The 26,264-nt window shown below is 40.3% G+C and overlaps 1 protein-coding gene across 1 annotated transcript in view; it reads right to left on the minus strand.

Annotated features, from left to right (window-relative positions):
• LOC131042441 (methionine aminopeptidase 1B, chloroplastic) overlaps nt 1-25,908 on the minus strand; it is a 265,674-nt gene extending 239,766 nt beyond the window's left edge. Inside the window, exon 1 of the mRNA XM_057975714.2 lies at nt 25,589-25,908. Within this exon, the coding sequence (XP_057831697.1) occupies nt 25,589-25,676 (88 nt within the window). The 5' untranslated portion in view covers nt 25,677-25,908. The remainder of the gene's footprint in view (nt 1-25,588) is intronic.
• Nucleotides 25,909-26,264: the final 356 nt, after the last annotated feature.

Below are 26,264 nucleotides of genomic sequence, written 5' to 3' on the forward strand. Positions count from 1 at the left end.
AAGAGTCACATGGACCTCTTGTATAACTCGGATTGTTGTCCATATCTCTTACTGATTAATCTCTGCTGTCAATACAGATTAATGGTATCAACAATAGTAGGTTGCCTTTATGTATTGTGGAGATGTCTAATACAATTCCAATCTTCAACATCATAAATAGGACAATTAATCTCTGTCAATATAGTGCTGATCAACAACTCAACAAATATATCAATCTTCATCATTCAATTGTCTCTTAATGTCTTTGACATTAATGACAATATTGTCTTCACTTCTTTGACATCAATGACAACACTTCCAACAGCTAAGGCCGACATTGAGAGGGAAATGATGGAGGAGCGAGGGGAAACAAATGACACTACATGTACTTCGCTATGTGCGGAGTCTGAGAAAAATGTGCGGAGACAAGTGTTGCAGATAGAAGTGCCAATAAAGATTAAAGACCTTCTGGGGACTATGCCATGACTAAAGGTGGCTATCACCAGTGCCATAAATGTGCCTATCCGTACGGCAGCACTCCACACGGAGATCCCAGTCAGCTCTTCGATGGACCCAATGTTACTAGCGGTAAACAATGGAAGACACCCCACGGTAGTGGAAATGGGTATATTGGGCACAATCCTCACCGACACCATTGTAGATGGAGGATCAGGAGTGAACGTGCTACCAGAGGAACGTGGAAGAAATTGGAGAAGCTGACGCTATGGCCATCGACATTCAATCTAGTGGGGGTCGACCAACAGGGCATCAAGTCGATGGGAACCTTAATGGAACAACGAGTAACTATTGGTACACAACCCTTCATTTTGGATTTTGTAGTAATTCCCCTAAAGAAGAAAGGCTATGATGCAATCCTCAAGAGAGGATGGCTCATCACAATGAAAGTGAACCATAATTGGAAGCAAAATACGCTATCCATGGAGAGTGGAGGGCGGAAATTTGTTATTGACCTGAGTACGCAAGTGGTGAGTGAGGAGTTGGCATCCTCCTCAGGATTAGAGTCAAAGGGAGAGCTTCTTGGAATAGATGAAGGCAAACAGCAAATAGAGTCGAACGATGAGGGCAATTTGGAGTTGGAAGGTTGCTCGGAAGATGAGGTGGGCTCGCTGAACGAGCTCTTGCATTGGCAAATGGAGGATTACGAGCTCTTCCATCCTGAATGTAACATGTTGCAGGTAGAAGAGGAATCGAGGGAGAAAGAAATGTTTTCGCCTGAATATGGGGAGTATAAGGAAGGGGTGGCTCAAGTTAATGAGACTCTGGTGCACCAATTTGACAAGGACAAACCCATATGGTATGAGGACCCTAAACTTAAGGAGACAAACCTGGGGGACGAAGCAAATCCGAAGAATATTCTAATTGGCGACGACTGGAATCTCGTGCTAAAGGCAGCCTTCAAGATTTTCATGGAGTATAAGGATGTATTTGCTTGGACTTATAAGGACTTGAAGGGGGTTCCCCCCGAAACCATGGGTCCACGGGATTCCACTTGTACCAAGCACCCAGCCAATGTGAAAGAGACCGTACCGTAATTTAAAAATTATGCGGCGAGAGTAAATCATGAGACAGAACGGATGCTAGAAGCAAGCATCATATTCCAAGTGCAGACAAGTGAGTGGGTCTCACCTATTGTGATATCATTAAAAAAGGAGGCGAATCAAATTCGCATTTGTGTGGATTTTCGGTGTCTGAATGTTGTCACCATCAAGGACCCATTCCTGATACCCTTCACGAATAGTATCCTCAAGGAAGTGGCCGAACACGAAATGTACTCCTTTATGGACAGTTTTTCGAGGTACAACCAAATTTCTATTGTGGAGGAAGATAAGCTAAAGACTACATTTGTGGTCGAGTACGGCGTATATGCTTACAACCAAATGTCATTCGGGTTGTGCAATGCTCCCGCCACCTTCCAAAGGATAATCCTGCATATCTTTGACAAAATGTCTGTGGGGAACTGTTGACGTGGCTAAAATCATACAGCTACAACTCTATTCAGCCAACACATAATAGAATGCTAAGAATCCTATCCTCTCTTGACATAAGGAAATCCCTAAAGCTGTTTTAAATTGATCGATGGGGGTGACCTCAATGTTTCAACTGTCAGATCATGACTGCAAGATAGCTCAACGGTTTGATGTGTTTTGCTGGAAACACAAAGGGGACTTACGGTTAGGTAGAATCGGTTATGCTCGCACGAGTTCCCTAAGACTCTACAGTCTTGATTCCATCAGATTTTATCTTTGACATGATGTTGTTTAGGTCTCAACTTTTGATAAAAAAAGGAAAGAGATAGAAAATATCTAATTAATCTATCTAAGATATCATATTCAAGAAAATAGACGGAAACCTTAAAAAAAACAGATTTAACATTATCAGCTAACAAAGCACAATGTTGTAAAATCTAGTGCAATCTTCGAAGGGAGTTGGATTTTCATGCTACCAAACATAAATGCAGAATTTGACATCCATTCATTTGATGTTTAACAACTTAACTAAGCATATACATGGGTTCAGACTAACCATGCAGAGGGAATGGCAATCAGCCAATCCTTAATGGTATGAACGCCAAGGTTTCTATCAAATATTATCCCAAAAATACTATCTGAAAGCAAAATACATAACAAGAAAATTAAATGGTGAAGAAGGAGACCATGCACTCACAAAGAAACAAGACAGCTTTAATTTCCATTAATTCTGCATAAATTTCACCAGAGTTTCAGCAACAATCTTAAACTTCTTACAAAAAGAGGGAAAAACAGTCCCTTTCATAGACTTCCAAAACTGGATGAATGGCCCAAATCTAAGCTTTACAAGTGGCCCAGATTCATCCTCTAAGGTATGGATGCCCATACCTATTAATAAGGAACAAAATATCCCCCACCAACTACCAATTAACGAATAACTACCCCACATAAAGTTGCTCCCCAAAAAGTGCACTTGCACGGAGCTCAAAATCTGCAATGACTTTGAGTAGTTGAAAAGAAGTAACTAGCTTGGAAAAGTGCATTTGGAATTGAAAAGAAACAATTATTTTTATGAAAGCACTTTTTCCTTTCCCGAGGTAGATTCTTCCACCAAATTTCAACTTCCTCTTGCAATTAGTCCTTCCAGATGTCTCGACGCGCTGCACGTTCTACCCGAACATAGTCTTGGAACCTCTTGCAAACCGAGAACAATTCCTTATTAGAAGAAATGGGAGGATTACACACTTTGAACCGAGTGCCCACTATCCTCAGCCACTCGTGCCAATCTGATTAACGATCCTCAACGCAGTATATCTGCGTGCAACCTGCTGATGCATTCTATGTCCTCTGCAGAGTATGTGGTTTTATCGGCCCTCAACCTGTCATTCCATCGTGACACAACATCGTCACCCCCCATGCTATCCTTCCAGCCGATGACCAATGCCCTAAGGATATTTTCACCGACATTCTCAATGCTAGCCAAAATTTCATCGCACTCCTCCGGAGTTTTTCTGATGGTGTTCGCCATGTCATTCTTCATGTTTATAATCCAATACCATTCCTTAAAGGTGTTGGTATTGTGAGGATCTAGGATTGTCTGTAGCGTCAGAATCTAAGCGTGAGTCCAAAAAAGAGCTCTCATGAGGGGTAGAGCTATATCAATCATCTCCTGGATTTTGGAGCACTCCTCTGCCTTCAATGTCTTTATGCAGGTTGACTGTATACTAAGTGCTACGTCAAATACATCATGGATGATTCTCTTCCCTCTTGTCTTAATGCCCCAAATCCATTCTCTAACTGCCTTGGCCGTGTCGTGCACTCCTTCAAATTCAGCTGTAGTTTTTTGTGCCAACGCCAATGGAGGAATATGGGACTCAACAGTGTGTTGCAGTGGTCTTAATAAGTAATCTATGTATCCCTCGGCTTGCTCAGCACGAGCTCCATACATATCCCTTTCAGCGGTTATTTCATCTAGCTACCTGAGCATATTCTACACAAAATCCTTGAATTCTTCTCTCTCCTGATCTTTGGTTGCTCTCCCTATTGGGATGGATGTGATGCTATAGTCGACCAATGCAACCTGATCTGTTGGTTTGTCTATGGCGGAGTAGCAATATGAATCGTCTAATTCCTTTGCTCATCCTTGGTGATCCTGGAGTAAGTTCTTGGCTTCTTCTTTCCTTTGGCTTTTGCTTCTCCTATCCGAGAGAATATGTCCTCTAGGTCAATTGGTGGCCTGACAGCCACTTTCGGCTATGCCCGGGCTATCAACCAGTCATGAGGGATGGTCTGTCCTAATGTGACTACCAAATCCCCACTTTGCTCTTTGGATGCCTCAACCGATTCACTGCCTATCCGAAACTGATAGGACATAAAAGGAGGATTGGGTGCAATATCTGGTCCTTTACTCACCGTCGAGTTTTCTCCCACTTCACTGAGCAACTGATGTGTAGCTTCTAATAGTGGTTGCTCCTCAGTTCTACTAGGTTCTTGGGTTCTATCTTCCTCCTTTTCTCACTCAATTGTGGTGTTGTCCCCTTCCTCCTGCTGCAACTCGTGCCTTCTCCCTTGCGTGGGCTCGTCTGTCAATCCCTTGATTTGGCACAATCCCTCCATCTTCGACCTGATTTTCAGGTCCCTCCAAACTAATGATCTGTGTCTCTGTTTCTTGCTCACTTTGCGTCTGTGAATCATTCGCCTCCGATGCAATTGGATCATTCTGCGAAGGTGGAGTTGGTAGATGATCAAGCTCGACTACATCATCATCCGAACTGGGATCCTTGGATGAGGTAGTAACTTTTGGCCTCTTGATTGGTATCTTTTCCCTTCCTGTTCTTTTTTATGTCCGGGTTCTCCTACTGGCCTTTGCCTTCTTTCTTTTCTTCTCAGGTTCTTCAACCTCCTCTTCCCTTGGTGCACTTGACATCCCCTCATCTTCTGAAGACTGGGAATCAAGACTACCCATCATATTATAGGTAAATTGGGTCCCCTCATGGGTTAGCCTCTCTATCTGCAGGGATAGACAGTCGTCAATGTGTCTTCTAAGACCCTCCATGACGGCCTTGAAGTCTGTGATTGGGTCTTGAGCCCTATTAATGGCTGGCGGGAGGTCTTTGACTGCCTCATACTCCTAAATTTGCAAGCAGTCCCCATAGTCTGTTACCTGATCTGGGACCTGGCGATACTCATAAAGTCGCATTTGCTGAACACTCAACCTTGAGTATTCTCGTCGGCAGACCTCAAAGTCATCTGGACAATTGCTCCAGTAGTCCTCTATGGACGCCTTAGCCCTATAATGTCTTCCATAAGCCTTCCTTCCTAATCCAGCAGGATCGAAGTACTTCCTGGGGAAGTGCTCCTGCAAGCAATATGATGCTAGCTTGTCGAATGATTCCTCGTCTTGCACAGAATTCTTGAAGTGCGCATCAAGCTTGCCCATGATCATTGGGAATGTGAATCCCGTCTACTTTCTATCCCTAAGTATGTTGCCTGTTGGGTGTGCCTGTCTTGCAACCTCCATGAGGACCAATCTATTTGATGGGTAACGGGGAAGCCGGTACGGTGTTCCCTCAAAGCCTGATATTCTAATGTAGGAGAATCGAGGGAATTGAATGAACCACACACCGTACTTCCATATCAGTGTGGTAGCCTGCTTTGATAATCTTATGTGTAATCCCCCTTGGATCAATCTAACCATGCACATTGTGAAAGCGTCATTTACACGCTCATACTGACCAATTGCATACGCAATGTTGTTTTTCTCTCTCTGAGCTATGTTATAGTAATGTAGCTGAGAGTAGCAATCATACACTTTCACTTGATTTGGCCCGTTCCCAATCTCACCCTTTTTTATCAATCCTGGTAGTGGCTAATGCCAAGCAAACATATAGACTAAGTAGGAGGTCACGGTGAAGTATTTTTTCTCCTCGAGCTCAACCAGTTGTGTATGAATGTTGTCGTTGATGGTTTGAGCCCAGTCAAACTTAACCTTCCCATTGAAGACTTGCTCGGTAAAATAAAACATCCACTCCTCAAATAGGTTAGAGTGGGGAAGTCCCATGACCCGGCTGAGTAAGGTAACCATGTCCCCATATTCGTTTTTGAACTCGCTTATGTGGGTCTTTTTGCCGATCCTAGTGCTCTGGGCTCTTCTTTCTTTAAACCATTCTTCATTTATCAATGTTTTGCACTGACTAGGATTCATGTCATAAGCAAGTTGGGCTTCATCAATGGTCACCACAGTGGCGCGCTCATGAAGCGGGATATCAAATGCTTCCCCAATAGCCTCAGGTGTGAAGTCAGCCATTACCATCGCCTTTACCACCACCACTCTTGTTTCCGGTTGATAGTGCCTTGCGGCCTCAACCACAAGCTCATAATTTTGTATTGTCAATGGGAAACGAACAGCTTGAGCAATACCACTCTCCAACATCTGTATGGATTTTCCATATGCATTAGGAGAGTGCACCCTGTTTCTGAAGTCCTGAATGTCTATGTGCTCGAGGTCTGTATTCCCTATATTGTCCCAACTACTTTGGACTTTTGATTCCTTGACTACCCCGTGGTACTGATACTTTATTTTCTTGAGTTTACGAGGGATCTCAACTCTGGAGGTCTGCGATGTTCCTAGCGCGTCGGGTGCCTTTGAGGATTCTGTCGCCTGCTTAAGCATTTATCCTGCACACTCGGACACGGATTACGAGACAAGTTTTAATGTAAAAACATGGGTTAGCAGTGTGTTGTGACGTATTCACACATCGCCCCATTGCAAATGGGGACCCCTGCTTTTTGCTTTCTAGGGTTTGTTTTCTAGGTCTTTTAGGGTTTTGTCTGTTAGCCTTTGCAGGATGAGTGCTGTCAAGGGGATCGTTGGATTGCAGGCTTTGCTTGAGCCAGGGTGAGTCCACAGGGCCCCAGAATTAGGGTTTCTTTGAGAGTCTTCCTTAGGGCCTGGTTTTGCTCTTGTTACTAATTGTGTCTTGCTTGGTGAGTGAGTATCATTCTTGAAGGTCCGAGCTAGGTCAAGTTGGTGAGTGATAAAGTCTGGAATGTCATCCTGATCTTTAAATGTCCTGAAATTTGGCTAAGTCTGGAATGTCCTGATCCTGAAATTTGACTAAGTCTGGAAAACTGAAGAATCCTCCAAAAACTAGATTTTGCAATATAACTCTTGGAGGTCCGAAACCACTCTCAAACATCCTGGAAGTATATATGGAATATAACTTAAAGTATAAGAATTTCTTATACTTAAATGTTATATTCCATAAATAATCCTGACGAAGAGGCTAAAATGTCAAAATTCGCTCCTGACCCTTCCAAAGGGTCCAGAGCGAAAATTCACCAAAGACTCAAGATCTCGCCTAAGTCAAAGAGTGGTCGAGCAAGTTTGCAAGGATATGGAAGGAAATTGATCTAGGATCGGGTCTAAGACAAAGTCAAGTCAATTTGAAGGTGAATTGAGCCTAGAATAGAAATTTCGCTCTTGACCCTTCCAAAGGGTCCAGAGCAAAATTCTTGAAAACACTCATTTTCCCCTTTGCTAAAGTCAAGACCAAGATGGAGATGAAAGGAGAGTAGTCTATGTTTGCCTCCCAAAGAAAATTAGAGTTGGAAAAAGCAAGAATCAAGGTCAAATCATGATTTTCGCTCCTGACCCTTCCAAAGGGTCCTGAGCGAAAATCCTTGTAGCTCTTATTTCCTTCTTTGTTTTGGCTAGGTGTTGGCGTGACGTAGGATAAATTGGTATGTTCTTGCCTTGGGAGGGAGTTGGACACTTTGAAAGATGAAGATTTTAGCCAAAAAGTGAATTTCGCTCCTAACCCTTCCAAAGGGTCCAGAGCGAAATTCATCATAAACCTTTTTTGCTCCCTTGTTTTGGCTTGAAACCTTGCTCCTTTGATGGAAAACGATCTATATTTGCCTCCAGAAGAAAATTGAAGTTTAAAAAATGAACAATCAAGCCCAAATGGTGAATTTCGCTCCTGACCCTTCTAAAGGGTCCAGAGCGAAAATCCTCCTAAGGCTCATCTCCTCCCTAGTTTGACCAAATTTTGAGTTGCAAGGCATCTTGAAGGTAAGTGTGGACATGTTTGGACTTTGGAAATGTTTGAAAGCCTTGAAAAAATGAAGGATTCTAGCCAAGAAGGTGAATTTCGCTCCTGACCCTTTGTTGACGTGTATTTTGTACACTATCAAACACAGAATAAAATACCCAAGGGTACCTTATCCTCTCTTGAGTAAAGCCTCTGATTGCTGAAGATATCGCGGAAAAGGATCAATCAGGGTGACTTCAAGGTTCTTTGTTGTAGGATCTCTACGTGTGGATAAGCTCTCTGTGGTATGATGTGATTTGCTGGAATCACAAGGGGACTTACACTCAATGACTGAACTTCTGATTTGCTTTGAATATTGCTGGAAGACAGGATTTTACTGCCTTAGATTTGAAAAAAAAAAAAGGAAAAAAAGACGAGGGTGAGGAAAGGATCTAATCCTAACACTAAGAATGTAAGAGCAATGAATGATCTTTGATAGAATTCTAACTAAGTCTTGTTTTGACATCATAGGACCATCTCCACAAGGTTAGTGCGATCTTCGAAGGAAAGCTTTATGATGTTCAAATCATCACTGCAGGCATAGACACCATCAGGTTGATGCATATCAATGAAGAAGCGACAATTGAAGTTAAGCTTAACCTGAATGATTCTAGATGACTACACAAGGCAAGTCTGCAATCAACAAACTGCTAGTAGTATGGATATACGAATTTCACCATCAATCAAACACATTTCTTCCACTCATCTAATAACACGAAATCAAATACGAGAAGTATAGAGACCATGCAAATTGTCGAATCGACCCATAAATTTCACCATTTCTTCAATGAAGTTACAAGTCTTTTACAACAACATCTTGGCAACAATCTTTGCCTTCTCTCTCTACTCTACTCTAATCGCTATTCTATCAACTAGCTAATCACCTTCTAACTACTGACTATCTGCCTTCTATTTTCTGCTTCTATATGCCTTTACAAATGAAATGTCAGGGCTTATATAGTGCCCTCAATACAATTCGATGGCTTAGATCAATTCGAGACCAATGGCCAAGATTTTACAATGAAAACCCTAATTAGGGTTTGTTACAACCATTACATAACATTTAATGCTTGACCAATGAAATAATTGTATTGCTTGGACACATGTTCTCTCTGGAAAATTCCACCAATGGATAGTTGGGGTAGGTACATCGAAGTTTGTGCCACCTCACATGAGTTAGGTACACTGAATCTGGACATGCTGAGGTGGATCAATCCGACTAGAGGAGTGATGACTAGGATGCCACCTCGTCTGACACTTGTAACTTGGTAGATATTCAACTTGATGTTGTTGAGAAGCTAGCTTTAATTAATTCATCTGGAACTATCTGCTTCTTCAACGAACCCTTTACTCAGACTTCTCATGTCCTTGATTTGCAGGATGATGATGTACCTCGCCTTGGAATGCTGGATTGGAAGAGGTCGCCCTTATCCTGATGATGCTGGATCGAAGAAGGTCGTCCTTGTCGATGCTTGACTGGAGGAGGTCGCCCTTGTCCTTGCTTGATCTTCTTGGAGGAGACCGTCCTTGATCTGGCTTGATTTTCCTTGAGGAGAGCCTTCCGACTTGTAGATCCTTCGAGCTTGGGAGTCGCCATCTTGATACCTACACAACATTTCACAATTAATAATATATCTTGAAGTGTAGAAATTAGGATTCAAAAGGAAGATTTAAGATTTTAATTAGGAAACTTCATGATAAATCTTGAGTTATCATTTCCTAATTAACCATGCAATACTTAGACTTTTCTAAAAAATGTCTAAAAAAATCAAACCTTGAATAAGGGTGTCAAGATGATTTTGCCATACCTCCTCTTGAGAATTAACCCTAAGAAATTATGCAAAAATAGGAGAATTCGCTAGGCAAAAATGTAGATCAAAGCTCTCCCTTGGATAAAATGCACCTCCTTTAGCTTGGAAAAGAACTCCACCTTCCACTAGCTTCTTCAAGATCTGGAAATTCGCCTTCAAATGTCTTCAAAAAATCTGGAAATTATCCTCCAAACTAGCAAGAAATACGCCTCTCCAATAGCCTTCAAGATGAATTTCGCCCTCCACTAGCTTCTCCACACTTAGTAGAAATTCGCTCCACTCCTCTGGATTTCACTCCTCAAATGGCTCTCCAATTTCGCACTTGAAAGGATGATTGAATGATTTAAATTGTGAAAAAACACCTTCCAATATATAGAGCGCTCACCTTCCACTTACCCATGAGGCCAACCTAGCAAATAAAAGGTGAAATAATAAATAAAAACCCAAAAGGAGTAGGCCGACTTGTCAAATAAAGGCAAATAATGCCTTGTGCGCTCCACATTTAATTTTTTAATTTAAAAAAATTAATTTTAAATGCCTTCACAATAAAAGTTCGATTTTTTAAGGCCTAAAATCAATTTATTAAATGCCAATTTAATTTAATTTTTTCAATATTTCGAAGTTGGCAATTTTGGCATCTAATGCGATTTGGAGGATATTAACACCCAAATATGGTAAAAAATAATGAATGCCATTAACTTCGCTCTGGTCCCTTGGAGAGGGACAGGAGCACTTTTCTCAATCCAGGCCTTGCATTCCTCATTTTCACGTTCAAAACTTCATCTAGGCATTTTAAAATGACATTTTTGATTGGAGTCTTGAGTTTAATTCACTTGATCTTTTAGAAGGGACGTGCCTTATGACATTTTCGCCCTGGACCCTGGGTGAGGGACAGGAGCACTTTTTCACTTTTGTCCTCAATCCTTCATCTTTCATTTGTTGATTCTCGTTGTGGAGTAAGCAATGATCTCTTTCACTTGTTCCATGCATGCCCAACTCGTTTTTGCAAGGCAAAATGAGTGTTCCAAGGATTTTCGCCCTGGTCCCTTGGTGAGGGACAGGAGCACTTTTTGTATTTTAGGCTAAGATTCTCAAAATTTTGAAGTCAAATCATTGTCTACCATGCTTTAGAAGATCCTTCCTATCTCGCACAACCTTGCCTTAGCATAATCTCGGAGGGAAATTGTTGATTTCATAAAAATCGCCCTGGTCCTTCAGTGAGGGACAGGAGCACTTTTTAGTCCTTGTGCAAATTCTTGATAAAATTAATCTTCAAATTACCCTCAAGGCGTAGAACATCATTCCCCACTTCTTCTTGAGTCCTGGAAACAAAAAATAGTATTTCAAAATGCAAGGTAAATGGGCATATTTAGAAATTTCGCCTTGGTCCCTTGGAGAGGGACAGGAGCACTTTTGCCAATTGTCATCAAAATTTGCAACTCTTGCATCTCAATTCCACCTCGAAGCATTTTAAATGTTATTTCAAACTTGTGCCTTGGCCTAAATTTGTCCAAAATTGGCGAGAAAGGCTAGATAATATGTTTTTCGCCCTGGTCCCTTGGTGAGGGACAGGAGCACTTTTTCAATTTCAAGCCTATCTGTCCTTTGCTAGCTTTCTGAATTATCTTCAATGGGCTAATCATGTCTTCTTCCATTCATTTCAATCACAAACTTGCCTTGGCCTTGCAAGAAATTTGCACCTTTTAGAAAATCGCTCTGGACCCTTGGAGAGGGACAGGAGCACTTTTTTACATCTTGGTGTATTTCTTTGTTCTTTAAACCTCTCAATTGCATCTAAGGCATAAAACATCATTCGTCCTTCCCATCCAAGTCAAGTTTTGCCATAAAATATCAAAGAAAGAGGAGAAACTTGAAACAGCGCCATGGTCCTTCAGCGAGGGACAGGAGCACTTTTTGTCATTTGGGTTGATTTACTCCTTTGTAGACCGCTTAAATTATATTCAATGGACAAAACATGCTTCCCTTGACCTCTTCAAATCGTAAAATTGTCTTGATCCTGCAAAAACAATGCAAATTTGAAAATCAAGCTCCGGTCCTTCAGTGAGGGACAGGAGCACTTTTTGCCTTCTAGGCCAAAATGCCTCATCTTTCATCATGACATGCCTTGGCTAAGGAAGATATCATCTTGTTTCACGCTATGAATAAAAGTTAATGTCCAAGAAAGGTCTAAAATTGTGCATATAAAGAAAATCGCTCTGGTCCTTCAGAGAGGGACAGGAGCGCTTTTACCTTTCTAGACAAAAAGTCCATCATTTCATTGTCTTTGATCAAGTTTGGATGCTCTATCACGTTCATTTCGTTGTCCACCATGACTTTGATGTCTCAATTTGACCAAACAAGGTCAGGAATGACTCAAATAAGCTTTTTCGCCCTGGACCCTTGGTGAGGGACAGGAGCGCTTCGCCTTGGTCCCTTGGAGAGGGACAGGAGCAAAATGTGCTCTGGATCCTCAGTGAAGGACAAGAGCGAAATTTGACTTTTTGAACTCTCTATCAGGATAATTTTTATGGAATATAACATTTAAGTATAAGTGTCTTAAACTTTAAGTTATATTCCATATATACTTTCAGGATGTTTGAGAGTGGTTTCAAACCTCCAAGAGTTATATTGCAAAATCTAATTTTTGGAGGTTTTTCAGTTTCCAAACTTAGTCAAATTTCAGGATCAGGACATTCCAGACTTAGCCAAATTTCAGGATCAGGACATCACTCAAGCCAAACTTGCTATCCAGGTGATCCCCTTGGCGACACTCAAAATGCAAAGGCTAACGGACAAAACCCTAAAAAACCTAAAAAACAAACCCTAAAAAGCAAAAAAGCAGGGGTCCCCATTTGCAATGGGGCAATGTGTGAAAACGTCACAACACCCTTCCAAAGGGTCCAGAGCGAAATTCCTTACAAGCCTACCTTTTTGACCTTGCTTGGGCTTAAGACTTTGTTCCTTGCATGAGAATGATGTTTAGTTACCTTCTAGAGAAGATTGGAGGTGAAAAGATGAAGGATCAAGTCAAGAATGAGATTTTCGCTCCTGACCCTTCCAAAGGGTCCAGAGCGAAAATCCTAAATCCACCTATTCCTTTCACATTTGTGCCAAGTTAGGCCTAGACAAGGATGATAGAAGCCGTTAAGATTGCCCTTGAATGGATTTTTGTCTCAAAAAATGATGATTTTGGGCTAGAGGAAGAATTTTGCTCCTGACCCTTCCAGAGGGTCCAGGGCGAAATTCATTATAGGTCCTATCCCTGGCCATGATTTCTAGCGAAATTCTCTTTTCTAGTCACTTTGAGGTCAAGCGAAATGTTGCAAGCATGGGAGAGGGATCCAAGGATAAGAGTCCAAGTAAACAAAGTGAAAAGAATGGAATTGAATGAGGATAAACAAGCAAATCATGAAATTCGCTCCTGACCCTTCCAAAGGGTCTAGGGCGAAATTGTGCAAAACCTATCTTTTCCCTCAAATTTATGCCAAGTCTAGTGTGGGTCAAGATTAGAGGTGTCCTTAGGCATGTCCTTGAATTGTCAAGAGTCATCAAATATGAAGAAATGAGCTCAACACAAGAAATTTGCTCCTAACCCTTCCAAAGGGTCTAGAGCGAATTTTCTCAAAAAACAACTTTTTTCCCAATTTCGTGCCAAGCCTAGTGCTGACTAAGGTGAGTTTTGATGGAAGAGGTCCTTAAAAATAACTTTGACTTATCAATGATTATCAAATGTGAAGGAATTGAGCCAAATGGTGAATTTCGCTCCTGACCCTTCCAAAGGGTCCAGAGCAAAATTCCTAAAATCACTTATCTTCCTTGCAAATCAAGTCAAGTTTTTGGTTTTTATGGCCTAGATAGAAGTGAGGCGATGTGTCCTTGGTCTTGGAGGTGGATTGGAGTTGAAAAGATGAGGAAATAAACCTAAAAGTGATTTTCGCTCCTGACCCTTCCAAAGGGTCCAGAGCGAAAATCCTAAAAACCATCTTATCCTCCAAATTTTGTGCTAAGTCAAGCCTAGACTAGGGTGAGAAAAGCTATTTGGAATGCCTTGGAAAGATGTTTGACCTTCAAAAGTGTGAATTTTGAGCTAAAAGGTGAATTTCGCTCCTGACCCTTCCAAAGGGTCCAAAGCGAAATTCTTCATCTACCTATTTCCTCCTTGTGTCGAGTCAAGACTTGGAGTCCTAAGGCGAAGTTGAGGTTAAATTGATGTTACTTTGCCCTACAAGATGAATTGAAGTGAAGAAAATGAAGAGTTGTGACCTAAAAGGTGAATTTCGCTCCTGACCCTTCCAAAGGGTCCAGAGCGAAATTCCCAATTTCACTCAGATTGCTCATGATAAAGATCAAGGCGAAGAGTTGGTTGTGAGGTAATGTTGAAAAGAGGTCTAAATGAGCCAAGAATGCAAATTTCGCTCCTGACCCTTCCAAAGGGTCCAGGGCGAAATTCTTATGAAGCCTGTCCCTAGAAAGAATCTTGAGCAAACTTCATTTTGATGTCTTCTTGTTGATGATTTAAGGTATAAAATGCTATGTCGAAATGAATTTATTATGTGTCCTTAATCATCTTTTGGGTTTGTTTTGCAGAGGAAAGAAGACCATAATAAGGACGACCTTCTCCAGTCCAGCATCATCAAGGATGACCTTCTCCAGTCCAGCATCAACAGGGACGACCTTTTCGGTCTAGCATCATCAAGGACGACATCTTCCAGTCCAAGGTACATCATCCATCCTGCACATCAAAGACAAAGGAAGATAAAGCAAGGGTTCGTTGAAGAAGCAGATAGTTTCAGAAGAGTTAATTAAAGCTAGCTTCGCAACATCATCAAATTGAACATCAGCCAAGTTCCGAGTGTCAGGCAAGGTGGCATCCCAGTCATCACTCCTCCATGTTGGGTTGATCCACCTCAGCGTGTCCAGGTTCAATGTACCTGACTCATCAAAGATGACACAAACTTCAATGTACCTACCTCGGCTATCCATTGGTCGAATATTCCAGAGAAGACATGTGTCCAAATAATGCAATTATTTCATTGGCCAGAATTGAGTTTGTTGTAACAAACCCTAATTAGGGTTTTCATTGTAAAATCTCGGCCATTGATCTCAAGTTGATCTGAGCCATCGAATTGTATTGAGGGCACTATATAAGCCCTGGCTCCTCATTTGTAAAGGCTAATAGTTAGTCATTAATAGCTAGATGGTTAATAGTTAGTTCATAGAGATTAGAATAGCTAATGATTAATAGCAAATAGAATAGCAGTTAGAGTAGAATAGGAAGAGAAGGCAAAGATTGTTGCCAAGATGTTGCTGTAAAAGACTTGTAAACTTGATTGAAGAAATGGTGAAATCTATGGGTTGATTCGACAATTTGCATGGTCTCTATACTTCTCAGATTTGATTTCATGTTATTAGATGAGTGGAAGAAATGTGTTTGATTGATGGTGAAATTTGTATATCCATACTACTAGCAGTTTGTTGATTGCAAACTTGCCTTGTGTAGTCAACTAGAATCATTCAGCTTGAGCTTAACTTCAATTGTCGCTTCTTCATTGACATGCATCAGCTTGATGGTGTCTATGCCTGTAGTGATGATTTGAACATCATAAAGCTTTCCTTCGAAGATCGCACTAACCTTGTGGAGATGGTCCTGGGATGTCAAAACAAGACTTAGTTAGAATTTCATCAAAGGTTATTCGTTGCTCCTACATTCTTAGTGTCAGAATTAGATCCTTTCCTCACCCTCATCCTTTTTCTTTTTTTTTCAAAATCTAGGCCAGTGAAATCTTGTGATTCCAACAAATCAGACGTTCAAGTCATTGAGTGTAAGTCCCCTTGTGATTCCAGCAAAATCACATCATACCACAAAGAGCTTATCCACGAGTAGAGATCCTACATAACAAGAACCTTAAAGCTTCTCCGATTGATCCTTCTGCGATATCTTCAGCATTCGGGAGCTTTATTCAAGAGAGGATAAGGTACCTTTAGGTATTTTATTCTGTGATAAGGTACCTTTAGGTATTTTATTCTGTGTTTGGTCGTGTACAAAATACACATCAACACAGTGCCCGAAATCGGCGTTAGTATAAAAATTATAAAACAGCCAGACAATTTAATATTTGAAAACATGTTAAAACGGGCTATTTAAACAATTCAAATTTGTGCGTTTTAAACGGAACTAGACACTGACTATTAGTTGGTGTTAAGTTCGGGCAGTTGATATCGAGCGGATTTTGAAATGAGTTGCTCTCTAAGCCACTGAAGAGCGAAAAGCCGCAAATGAAATCAGTTTTCGTGATTAAGCGTTTTAAGTTTTCAATTTTGGTTTGCGCTGATTTATTTGAAGATGATTGTGCTTGCATTTTCGGGCCAGGATTCCAAAATTGTCAAGTTTGAAAATTTGGCTAGAAGGTCAATTTTGACAGTTTATGGTTGTGCTGATGTTCACTTGGGTATTTAAGCTTCAAAATTAATTCGAAATTTTACATCGTATTTCAAACCCTAGGTTTAAAAACATGATTACTTTGCACAATTTTAACCCTTTGAAGAAGAAATTCAAACTTACTTGGCAGTTGATGAGCTTGTCTTGGGTGCCCTTAGAAGGTAAAACTCGGCTCTCTTCCTACTTCGGCTAGACGAGGGAGATTATGCGCTTGGAGCTCTGAATACTTTTCGGTCAATAAGAAAACCCCCTAGCGAGTTTGAAGATTTTATTTGCTTTGGTTTTCAATAAATGCAGAGACTGGCGTGATCTTTCTTTCACTTATTTTCGAGCCTAAAGGAGACTTTGAATCTTGAATCATTCTGGCTCAACAAGAAAACCCTTTTGCACGACTTGCCTTCTTGAATAATTCTGGCCCAAAGAACATATTGCATGATTTGAACTCCTCCCCTTGTCAACCTGGAACACTATTTCGCGCGATTTGGAGGTCTTTGATCATTTTCGGCCTAAATGGGCCTTCTGCGTATTTAGAACCTTGTGCACCCTTTTCGACTTATTTAGGTTGAATGGCGTGACTTAGACGTTTCTCCCCTTTTGGCTTACAAAGGTCTTTGTGTGATTTTGAAGCTTAATGAGATTTTTGGGCAAATGAGCCAATTTGTGTGATTGTGAATCTTTATGAGGACTATCGGCTTGAAGAACATATATCGCGTGATTATGTTTTCGGAGATTCTCGGCCTTTTGGCTTGATTTGCACAAACTTTCTCTCATTTTGTCTTAGGAGGCCGATTTGAGAGTTTAAGTGATTTTCGGCCTATAAGGCCCTTTTTGCGAATTTTGTCTCACATTTCGGGCTTTTAGGCCGATTTGTGAGCTTTTCTTTTTATCACTTTGGCCCTTTAGGCCGACCTTTAGCTAGATTAAGTTGCATTTTGTCTTGAATATCGGCCTTGGAGGCCGACTTATGAGCTTTTGACTTTGCATTTTGGCCTAAGAGGCCAATTTTGAGCCTCTTCAGTTATATTTCGACCTGAAAGGTTATTTTGAGAGTCCTTCAAGTTGTCTTGTTCACTCATCTCAACCGGCTTCAGGCTTCAATCTTGCCCATGAGCAATGTCGACTTGACAATATTTGCGATTTCACCCTCAGGCTCTTCATTCATCTTTCCCTTTGCGAACAGAATCGCAATCATCTTTCAAGCTGTGAATTCCCTAGGACTCAGGACTCAGGACTCGGGCTGGCTCAATCTCAAGTAGGATCATCTTCTCAAAGATCAAATTCCTTACCGTTGCAACTCCTCTCCGTGAATTTACCAAAACTCCCTACTCAAGACCTCAGCGAGGATGAGACGAAAAAACGAAGAAGGGGGGACCCTGTCAACGACGGGGAGTGCGTGCAAGGCACAACAGGAACTTCAAGGCATTTTTAGACGACTAGTTCATCTACAGTGGACAAGACACCCACTTGGTGGCCTTGAGGGAATGCATGGAACGATGTCGGGGAGCCCAGCTAGCATTGAATCCAAAGAAATGTCGGTTTATGGTGTCTCAAGGGAAACTACTTGGCCATATTGTGTGCAAGGCCGGATTGAAAACAATTCCAAACAAGGTGAGAGTGATCATTGAGATGGAACCCCCTGACGGATGTAACAGGAGTCAAGTCCTTTTTGGGACACATAGGATATTATCGGAAGTTCATCAAGAATTTTGCCCAGATTTCTTACCCTCTCAACAAACTGACACGGAAGGGAGAGTCGTACGTGTGGGAGACGGCACAAGGAGAAGCCTTCGAGGAACTTAAGACAAGGCTGGTGGCTGCACCTATCCTGGCCTACCCACATTGGGATAGAGAATTCCACGTACATGTGGATGCCTCTAATTATGCTATCGGTGCCACACTGGCACAAGTGGGAGAACATGGGTTAGATCACCCCATCTACTTTGCAAGTCGATTGTTATCAAAAGCAAAAAAGAATTATAGCACCACAGAGGGGGAAGCTCTCGAGATGGTCTACGCGGTGCAGAAATTCCGACATTATCTACTGGCAACTCCATTTACGTTCTATGTCGATCACCAGGTGTTAATGTACCTGGTGAATAAACCCATCATTCAAGGGAGGGTCAGTAAGGTGGCATAAAATGTCTATTGTTATAATTAATAATATTTGTTATTTGCCAATGAATTAATTGTTTGTCTTAAGTGGGTTGTCACTCTCGGGTAGTTAATGTGTCAATTGGTTGACGGTTGTGTTCTTCTCGGCAACCGTCGGATCCTTTAAATATGTTGTGTACCGCCAAGGAAGGTATTATGGAATAGTCGGGTCAATTGTAATCCTTGGTCGACCATCTCTGGTCTTCTTCTCTGTAATAATTGCATGTGCTAATAAAGATATATTTTACTGCTATGTCTGGTATGCATTATCATTTGTATTATTATTTCCTGTACTTAATTTATCAGATATAGCAACAAACAGTATCCCAATATAGGTGTCACAGCAAACTTATGTGCTAGCTTAAACCTGAGAGACTTAGCACCTTACTAAACAAATGATCTGCCATATAAGTATCAATGAATGTGTTTTATAATATCCCTGAAAATGTTACATACATTCAGAAATGGCAGCTAGACGCACAAACAGAAAAAACTAAAAAGATTTTGATGTATTTTGAGTGTGTTGAGAATGATGGGAGAGAAAGTCAGTCACAAACCAATGCCTTCATCCATTTGGGCAATAGAGCCTCTATATTCAATGACAATCAAACATATAATAATAGAAACCCAAGTGATATCTTAATCAGGACACCACAAAAGACTATGCCTTTCAAAATGCACAAGCAAGCTGGGCTCTACACATACATTCATAAAGACAATAAATAGTTGCACGATACTAAGTAAGTCTACTTAGTAATCCTTGAGCATAAACATACATTTCCTTTATTATGTTGAAAAGATACCTTACATGGGCTTTGCAAGGATTTTACAGACTTCTAGTTGACCAACTAAACAACATATATCCAGAAATATATATTACACACAAGGAGACACTCAACTAAGGTTGGTTCTACTTTTAATCATTCAATCTTCAAAGTTTACAATTGTTTATTACAAGTTTAGGATGAGCTCAAATCATTCAATACCAAAATACCTTTACTCAAAATTGGAAATTAGAACCCTAGGATTCCGTATGAATATCACTTTTTTACAGTGTTCCACAGGCGTTGGGGACGAGGAGACCAAGGGCCTAAGTTTGGGGACAGCGGCAGGACAACGGCGGGGGGGGGTGGCGGGGTGGTGGTGCTGATATAGTTATACATATACATATAGTACTTGAAAAACTAGTTTTGAAAAGATGTATGACAGTATTACAGTATAAGAATTACATTTCAAATGAGACTATAGGAAATTTGAAATACTAAATTAGTAAATCTAAATACCAAGATTTCTTCAATGCTAATTGTGTTGTTATATGGAGCCTAATCAGACTCGGAGGTTAAATTTTCCCTACTTCTATCGGCGCGGTTTCCCCCTATATTTTTCAACGAGGGTTTGGGGGCAGCGCCCCCAAGTTGGGGTCAAGGGGCATCGCCCCTTGCGGGGTCAAGGGGAACACGCAATACAGGGCAGGGTCGAGGGGCAGCGCCCCGCGAGGCCAAAAATACTTTTATTATTTTCTAAAGGCGTTGGGTGTTATTTTTCTATTGGCCCACGTCCAATTAGGGTTACCCCTTAACCCCCAAAAAACTTAAAAAGTCACTTTTTTTAGATTTTAATTTTAAACATTGCATATACGTGGGGGGCGACGGGAGATGTCTAGGCGTCTCCCTGTCCCTCGAGAGACGTCTGCACGTCTCTCGAGGGACAGGGAGACGCCCAGATGTCTCCCAAGGAGACATCTCCATGTCTCCCTGGGAGATGCGGAGACGAGGAGACGGCAATTGGGTGGCGGTGGCGAGACGGCGGGGGACGTCGCGTCCCCGTCCCCCCGTCCCGGAGACGTCCCCCTCAGGGAGATGTGGCCAAAAAGGGGGGGGACACGTCCCCGTGGAACACTGCTTTTTTGCTACTTCTATGTAATGTCCCCTTTTGGGATGATATGGTTTATGATTGGATTAGCCTATTATTGGCCCTCGTAGGCTAAGACTGACGGTTAGAGGGTCCCAGTTGGCAATGCAGGAGACTTATTCCCATTCCGGAGGTCAAAAGTGTTCAGGATTGCTCTTCGTTTGGTTTAGTTTGGCAGGCTTAATATTTATAGTAAGTGACTATTTCAAGAAAGTCAAGGTTATAATTTATAGCAGGGCACCTGAACAGGCTATGATTGCAATGCACAATTGGTTTGATCAGATAATGAGGGATTTACTATTTATAGTAAGTCAGTGTGTTGATAGAGGCCAACCTTACTATTTATAGTAAGGCACCCTAGTTAGCAGTGAATGCAGTGGGCTACCTCCTGGTGAAGTTAGAATGGATTTAAAATGATTAATGTTGGAGTTATAAAATTATAATTATTATTAAAGTTATACTTTAATTATAATTAATTATTAAATGACTTTATGATATGATGACATAAAGGGGGGTTAAAGTGTATTTAAGTCATTTTCATAAAGTGATTTTATAAAATGACAATATAAAGTCACTTTAGTTATTAAAGCTCTTCAGCTTGTTCGAGAAGCTACTTCATAAGGAAGAGTTAAAAGTAAAGAATGTTTTATCCCACATTGCTAAGAGTACAAGCATTCACCTACTTAAGATGCTATATAAGCAAGGCTATCTTTTCATTTGAGATATGTTATGGGAATATTATATTGAAGCTACTTCTCCATTGTTGCTGAGAATCAGTGACTGGTTTTCCAAGGACGAAACCCCTTGGAATTTGAAGGTTGGACAAAACCCCAACTTTCCATGAGAGGTGAACTCATCTTCAGAGTTTGCTGCTGAACTTAATGGTGGAAGTTTTGGTTCAAATAAGAAGCTATGATGCAGACTGAAGGTGGCATGAATAGTAATGTGAACAGTGCCGTGAATATGTCGCTGCAGTGCTGTGAACAGTGTTGACAACAAGGATATCAGATTTGTTGGAGCTGATTTGGTTTGTTTCATTACCCTATAGTCTCCTACATTCTTCAGCTTATTGCCCTGCAGTTATGCATCATTCCGGGACTCCCTAGATGTGGTATTCAGTGAATGTGCAAACCCAGAAAAAAAATCAGAATCCTGCCATATTAAAAAATCAGATCATTAACAGCAGTGATAAGGTGATTATAGCTAGTATGCAGTCCTTACTTGTGCACAACCTCCGGGTATGTGAAATACATGTTCTAAACCATTCTTGCAATTAAGAATATGATTATTGAGAGATATGAATGTCTGAATCATTTTATCAGAATTGTCCATGTATGAATTCTGACTGATTTAAAGCAATAAAGTGGTCTTCTTTAGTACTATAATTGTTCAAGTAATTTGCTTTACATTCTATATGTTCTATATGATATTTGGCATTAAAACTCAACTGCAAATCAGACAAAAGAAGTCAGAACAGACTTTGCGTACAAACTGTTTGACGAAATGCATATGACCCAAAACTGAAAATTTGAAGTCACAATTAGACAGGGATCTTACATTCTGCAACTACTCCACTTTTTGTCCTCTTCCCCTCTCTCCCTTTTTTCTAGCCAATTTGGAAAATATATCCTTCAACACCATCTAGAGATATCGAACATATATCCTTCATCTATAAATGTGCATGCCTCCCATCTCTACTTGTGTCACCTTTACATGCCCATTACATCATCAACCATATGCTTTTGTCCACTATCCATGCTTTAGAGGGGCCTAAAGGTACCAAGAGGTGTTTGGCAGTCCTCAATTGTTAAATCATATACATTTTGAGGCCATTAATGGTATCCTAGATCATGTAGGAAGGTAGGTAGAGCTTTTCATTTAAACAGTAGAGTTTCAAGACTTTGCATGTCAAAGGGGCAAGAGGAGAAAAATTGCCCCAAAGGTTTGACAAGCATTACAATATGAGAAAACCCAAAATCTTGAAATTGGACTTGGAGGGAAAGGAATGACAGATATGATAGTATGAGAAACCTCAAAATCCCGAAATTTAGCAGAGTGGAATTTTGGAAAGAAAAGTTGGCAGTTAAGGAAAGGATGCATGGATGATCAAACCCAAAGCATGGCATTCAAGGAAAAAGGGTTTAGAGCAATGTTCCACGTGGACACTGATGAGTCCTAGTTTTTATCTTTTATTGCAAGACATTTTATGGTGTTTAAGACTTTCATATACTTACTCTTAGGGTCATATGTTATGCTTTAATTTCCTTTTTGAGCCCGTATGCTAAATATGTTGTCCTTATTCCAAGACCTTTGTTGTGATGATATACTAAGTTTTATGAATGCAATATAGATATAACTTTATCTTTGAATAATGATAAATGTGTTGCATTGTATAATCATGAATGTGTTAGATGTCTGTGTGCTAACCTGTAGACTTAAATATCATCAGCAGAGGCATGGCAGCATTCTGAAGAGGACTAGACAGCAAGGCAGGAAAAGGTCAAAATTGTTACAACTCGAGTACCAGCTGTTCGAGTTATTTAAGAACATTCAAGACCAGTCATGCGATACCGTTATCTCTTATTAATGATCATGTTTGATGTTAGAGCAAATCTAGGGAAAGATGCAAAGTGTTCAAGGTTAGAACAAAGTCCTGTTCTTTTCAGCTTTCTTAGACTTTGTTTTAAATAAAAGCCTCCTCCTATATACTAGGAGTGGAGCGGCTGTTTTGGAAAACTGTTGAGAGGACAATTGTTATATAATTCTCCTCAAGTTTCCCGAATAAAGTTAGTTATTATTATGCCAAGTGCTATTGTACTTTTAAGATAATTCTGAGAATAAAGACGCAGACTTTTCATTTTGAGCAGTATATGGTGTTGTTATGATTATGAGAGCTTTGTAGTTAATCTCTGCTGTAGCTTGTAGTCCAGAAGACTCACTCAAGAGGGCCCACTTGGTGAGGATTCTGTATATTTTCTTTCTGCACTTTTATTTCTTAAAGTTGTTTCATCTTTGTTTTATTAAATTGCTCACTATCTGCTCCTACAGCCACTAAACTGTAATTTTGTGAGTGTTGCTGCAGCCACGGCAGAGCAGAGTAGTTGTTTCTATGTACCTAGAAATTTTTTGCTTTGACAGTAAAAGTGGTAGAATTTCTTTATATCAAAACATAGGAAGAAGTTATTTCTTTACGCAGATTTATACAGTATTTTATTTATCTAAGCTTAGGATAGGATTGTCTTCTAGAACTCTTGGTGAACATACTGTGCTGTCCCACTTCAAACTGTACGTCCTCAGGTTAATAAAATAAATAAACCAAAATGATGGTGTCAAATGGCTACTCAGTTAAGAATTCTTGTCTCTGAGTTTAGGTGCAATGCCTAGTTAATCATCCATTGTTTTGAACCAACAGACACCCCCCCCCCCCTCCAAAAGAAAATTTGTGTTTTGGGGATAGGGACATCTCCAAGATGCGGGGACTTGGGGAAATGTCCCCCCATCACCCCAACACACCACCCAAGTCTCACAGACATTTCTAAGACGTCCCTAAGAGGTTTAGAAGACTTTGAAGAGTCTCCCAACCGTCCCAAGCACTTCCAAGTGTTGCAAAAAAAAAGTGAAAATTGTGAAAATGACACTTGCCATGAAGGTTTGTGAGGTTTTGAAAGCCTTAATTTGTGCTTGGCGCTACCCCTCAACCCTGTGGGGTGCTTTGTCCCTAGACCCCTGCAAGGGGTGATACCCCTTGACCCCATAGGGGGTTTTGCCACTAAAAACCCACAAGAGGCAGTGCCTCTCGATCTAAAACCTCCAACCACCATTGTTAATGTTCAATGCAATCATTGTCATGTTTTTAATAATTATTAGATTAAACTTTACTTAGTATGCCAAAGTTTCATTTGTAATTCTTATACGTATTCCTCATTTGCCCCAAAATCTCTACCCACCATTGTTAATGTTCAATGCAATCATTGCCACGTTTTTTATGTTTATTAGTTTAAACTTCACTTAGTATGTCAATATTTCGTCCACAGTTCTTATACTTATTCCTTACATGTCTTTTTACAACTCTTTTTTCAAGTACTATATGCATTTGCATAACCACCACCACCACCACCCCACCGCCCACCCTCACCACCTCACCACCCCTATGCCACCATCCCCCCACTGTCCCCAAACTATGGCCCTTGGTCCCCCATCCCTAAAACCCATTCCCCCATCCCCCCACCTCCCCGTCAGGAAACTCCATGGAACTATGGTTCAGAGGGGAAAATCGAGCTTGTCGAGGAAGGCATGCTAGGAATGACAAATATGACAGTATGGAAGTACGAGAAACCCCAAAATCCCAAAATTTTACAAAGTCGCCTAAAGAAAAGACAAAATGCAAGGCATTGACTCTATAACAAAATTCACTAAAGATATACAATAAACACACTTTGAATGAATACCCTTAGACAATTACTCAACATAGGGGATCCAACTGAAAACTTCTCACATCAATTTTTAACAAAGGGTGGATAGGGCCAAATACACAACTTGTGGCGCACAACAAAGCAAAATTTCAACACACAAAATTGAGGTGCCAACACATGGCATACTGTTGTGCTCCATCTTATGCGCAGTTGTATGATAATATGTTTTCTCGCAATTTGAAAGAACCCAGCATTGTAAGTACATAGGCCCAAAGGAAAGCAAATCCCCAAACTAGATATTGTAAATGGGAAATCAAAATTTTAACAGACTAATGAGAAAACAATTCTAAAAGAGCCCTACCCACATCTCCAAACTAACCATACAAACTGAGAAATCACACTTAGAGAGAGAGCTTCACATCTCCATACTAACTATTAAAATTGAGATTAAAATTTTCATTTATAGAAAAACACAATGGTTGACTCACATAGAGCCTACCAGGGTTCCACTCTCGTTAAATACAAATTCAAATGTACACAAGCTTTGGTGGCCAAAAAGCCTACTTCTGCACGTGGCTTATATGCCTATTTACAGCATCACCCACACCTTCAATCTAGCTATTAAAAATATTAATTATATTTATAATGGAAGAAATGAGAATATACTGTAAAACAGTAACGCACATCTCAAATCTAACTATTAACATCGAGAAATAAATTTTATAATATGAGAAAATCAACAATTGTAAGACAGCAATGCCCCCATATTTCAAATAGAAGCATTCCAAGAAAAGATGAGATGTACCTGAGTTTGAATCCATGTTGAATTTCATAGATGAGAAAGGTAGGCGATTATGAGCTACCAATTCTCCCGTGATGAAAGAGCAAGCCATTGAAATTAACGTTAAATGGAACCTTATTATTATTATTCAATGTGGGGGGCTTGCAAAATCCTTTACCATTTGATCTCCGAACTCCGGCATTAAAAAGTGATAAAGCTGAAGATCATCTGTAAATACTATGGCATCCGAAATCTAAATACTAATAGATATAAAAACAAAAAACACAGATATAAAGCGAATTATCTATGGAGGATGTTAATCGTAGCTTAATTTATTTGGATCGTTAAACTCTTCCTTTGAAATGGTATATTGTCTCGTCTAAAGAAATTTATTTTGTTATATTATTTGTATTTTTGGTAGGTAATATTATTGCATTCATGAATTTTAATTAATGAATATTGTTTTGCACTAACCAAAAAAATTTATCATTTTTGTTTTTAAAAAAAAATTATTTTTATTTTTTTTGGGGGTAAGTGTTATCAAGTATGGGGATAGCGCCCTATATTGATATTTCAAAAGATTGCAAAAAGTTTTGACTAAAAAACCATAGACCAATCCAAATTAACTAAACCACTATTAACTGCCACGCAGGGCTTGCAGAATAGCAGATGTGCATTCACCAACATGGATGACATTGCT

The sequence above is a fragment of the Cryptomeria japonica genome, chromosome 1 (assembly GCF_030272615.1).
Source record: "Cryptomeria japonica chromosome 1, Sugi_1.0, whole genome shotgun sequence".
In the NCBI taxonomy this organism is placed as follows: Eukaryota; Viridiplantae; Streptophyta; class Pinopsida; order Cupressales; family Cupressaceae; genus Cryptomeria; species Cryptomeria japonica.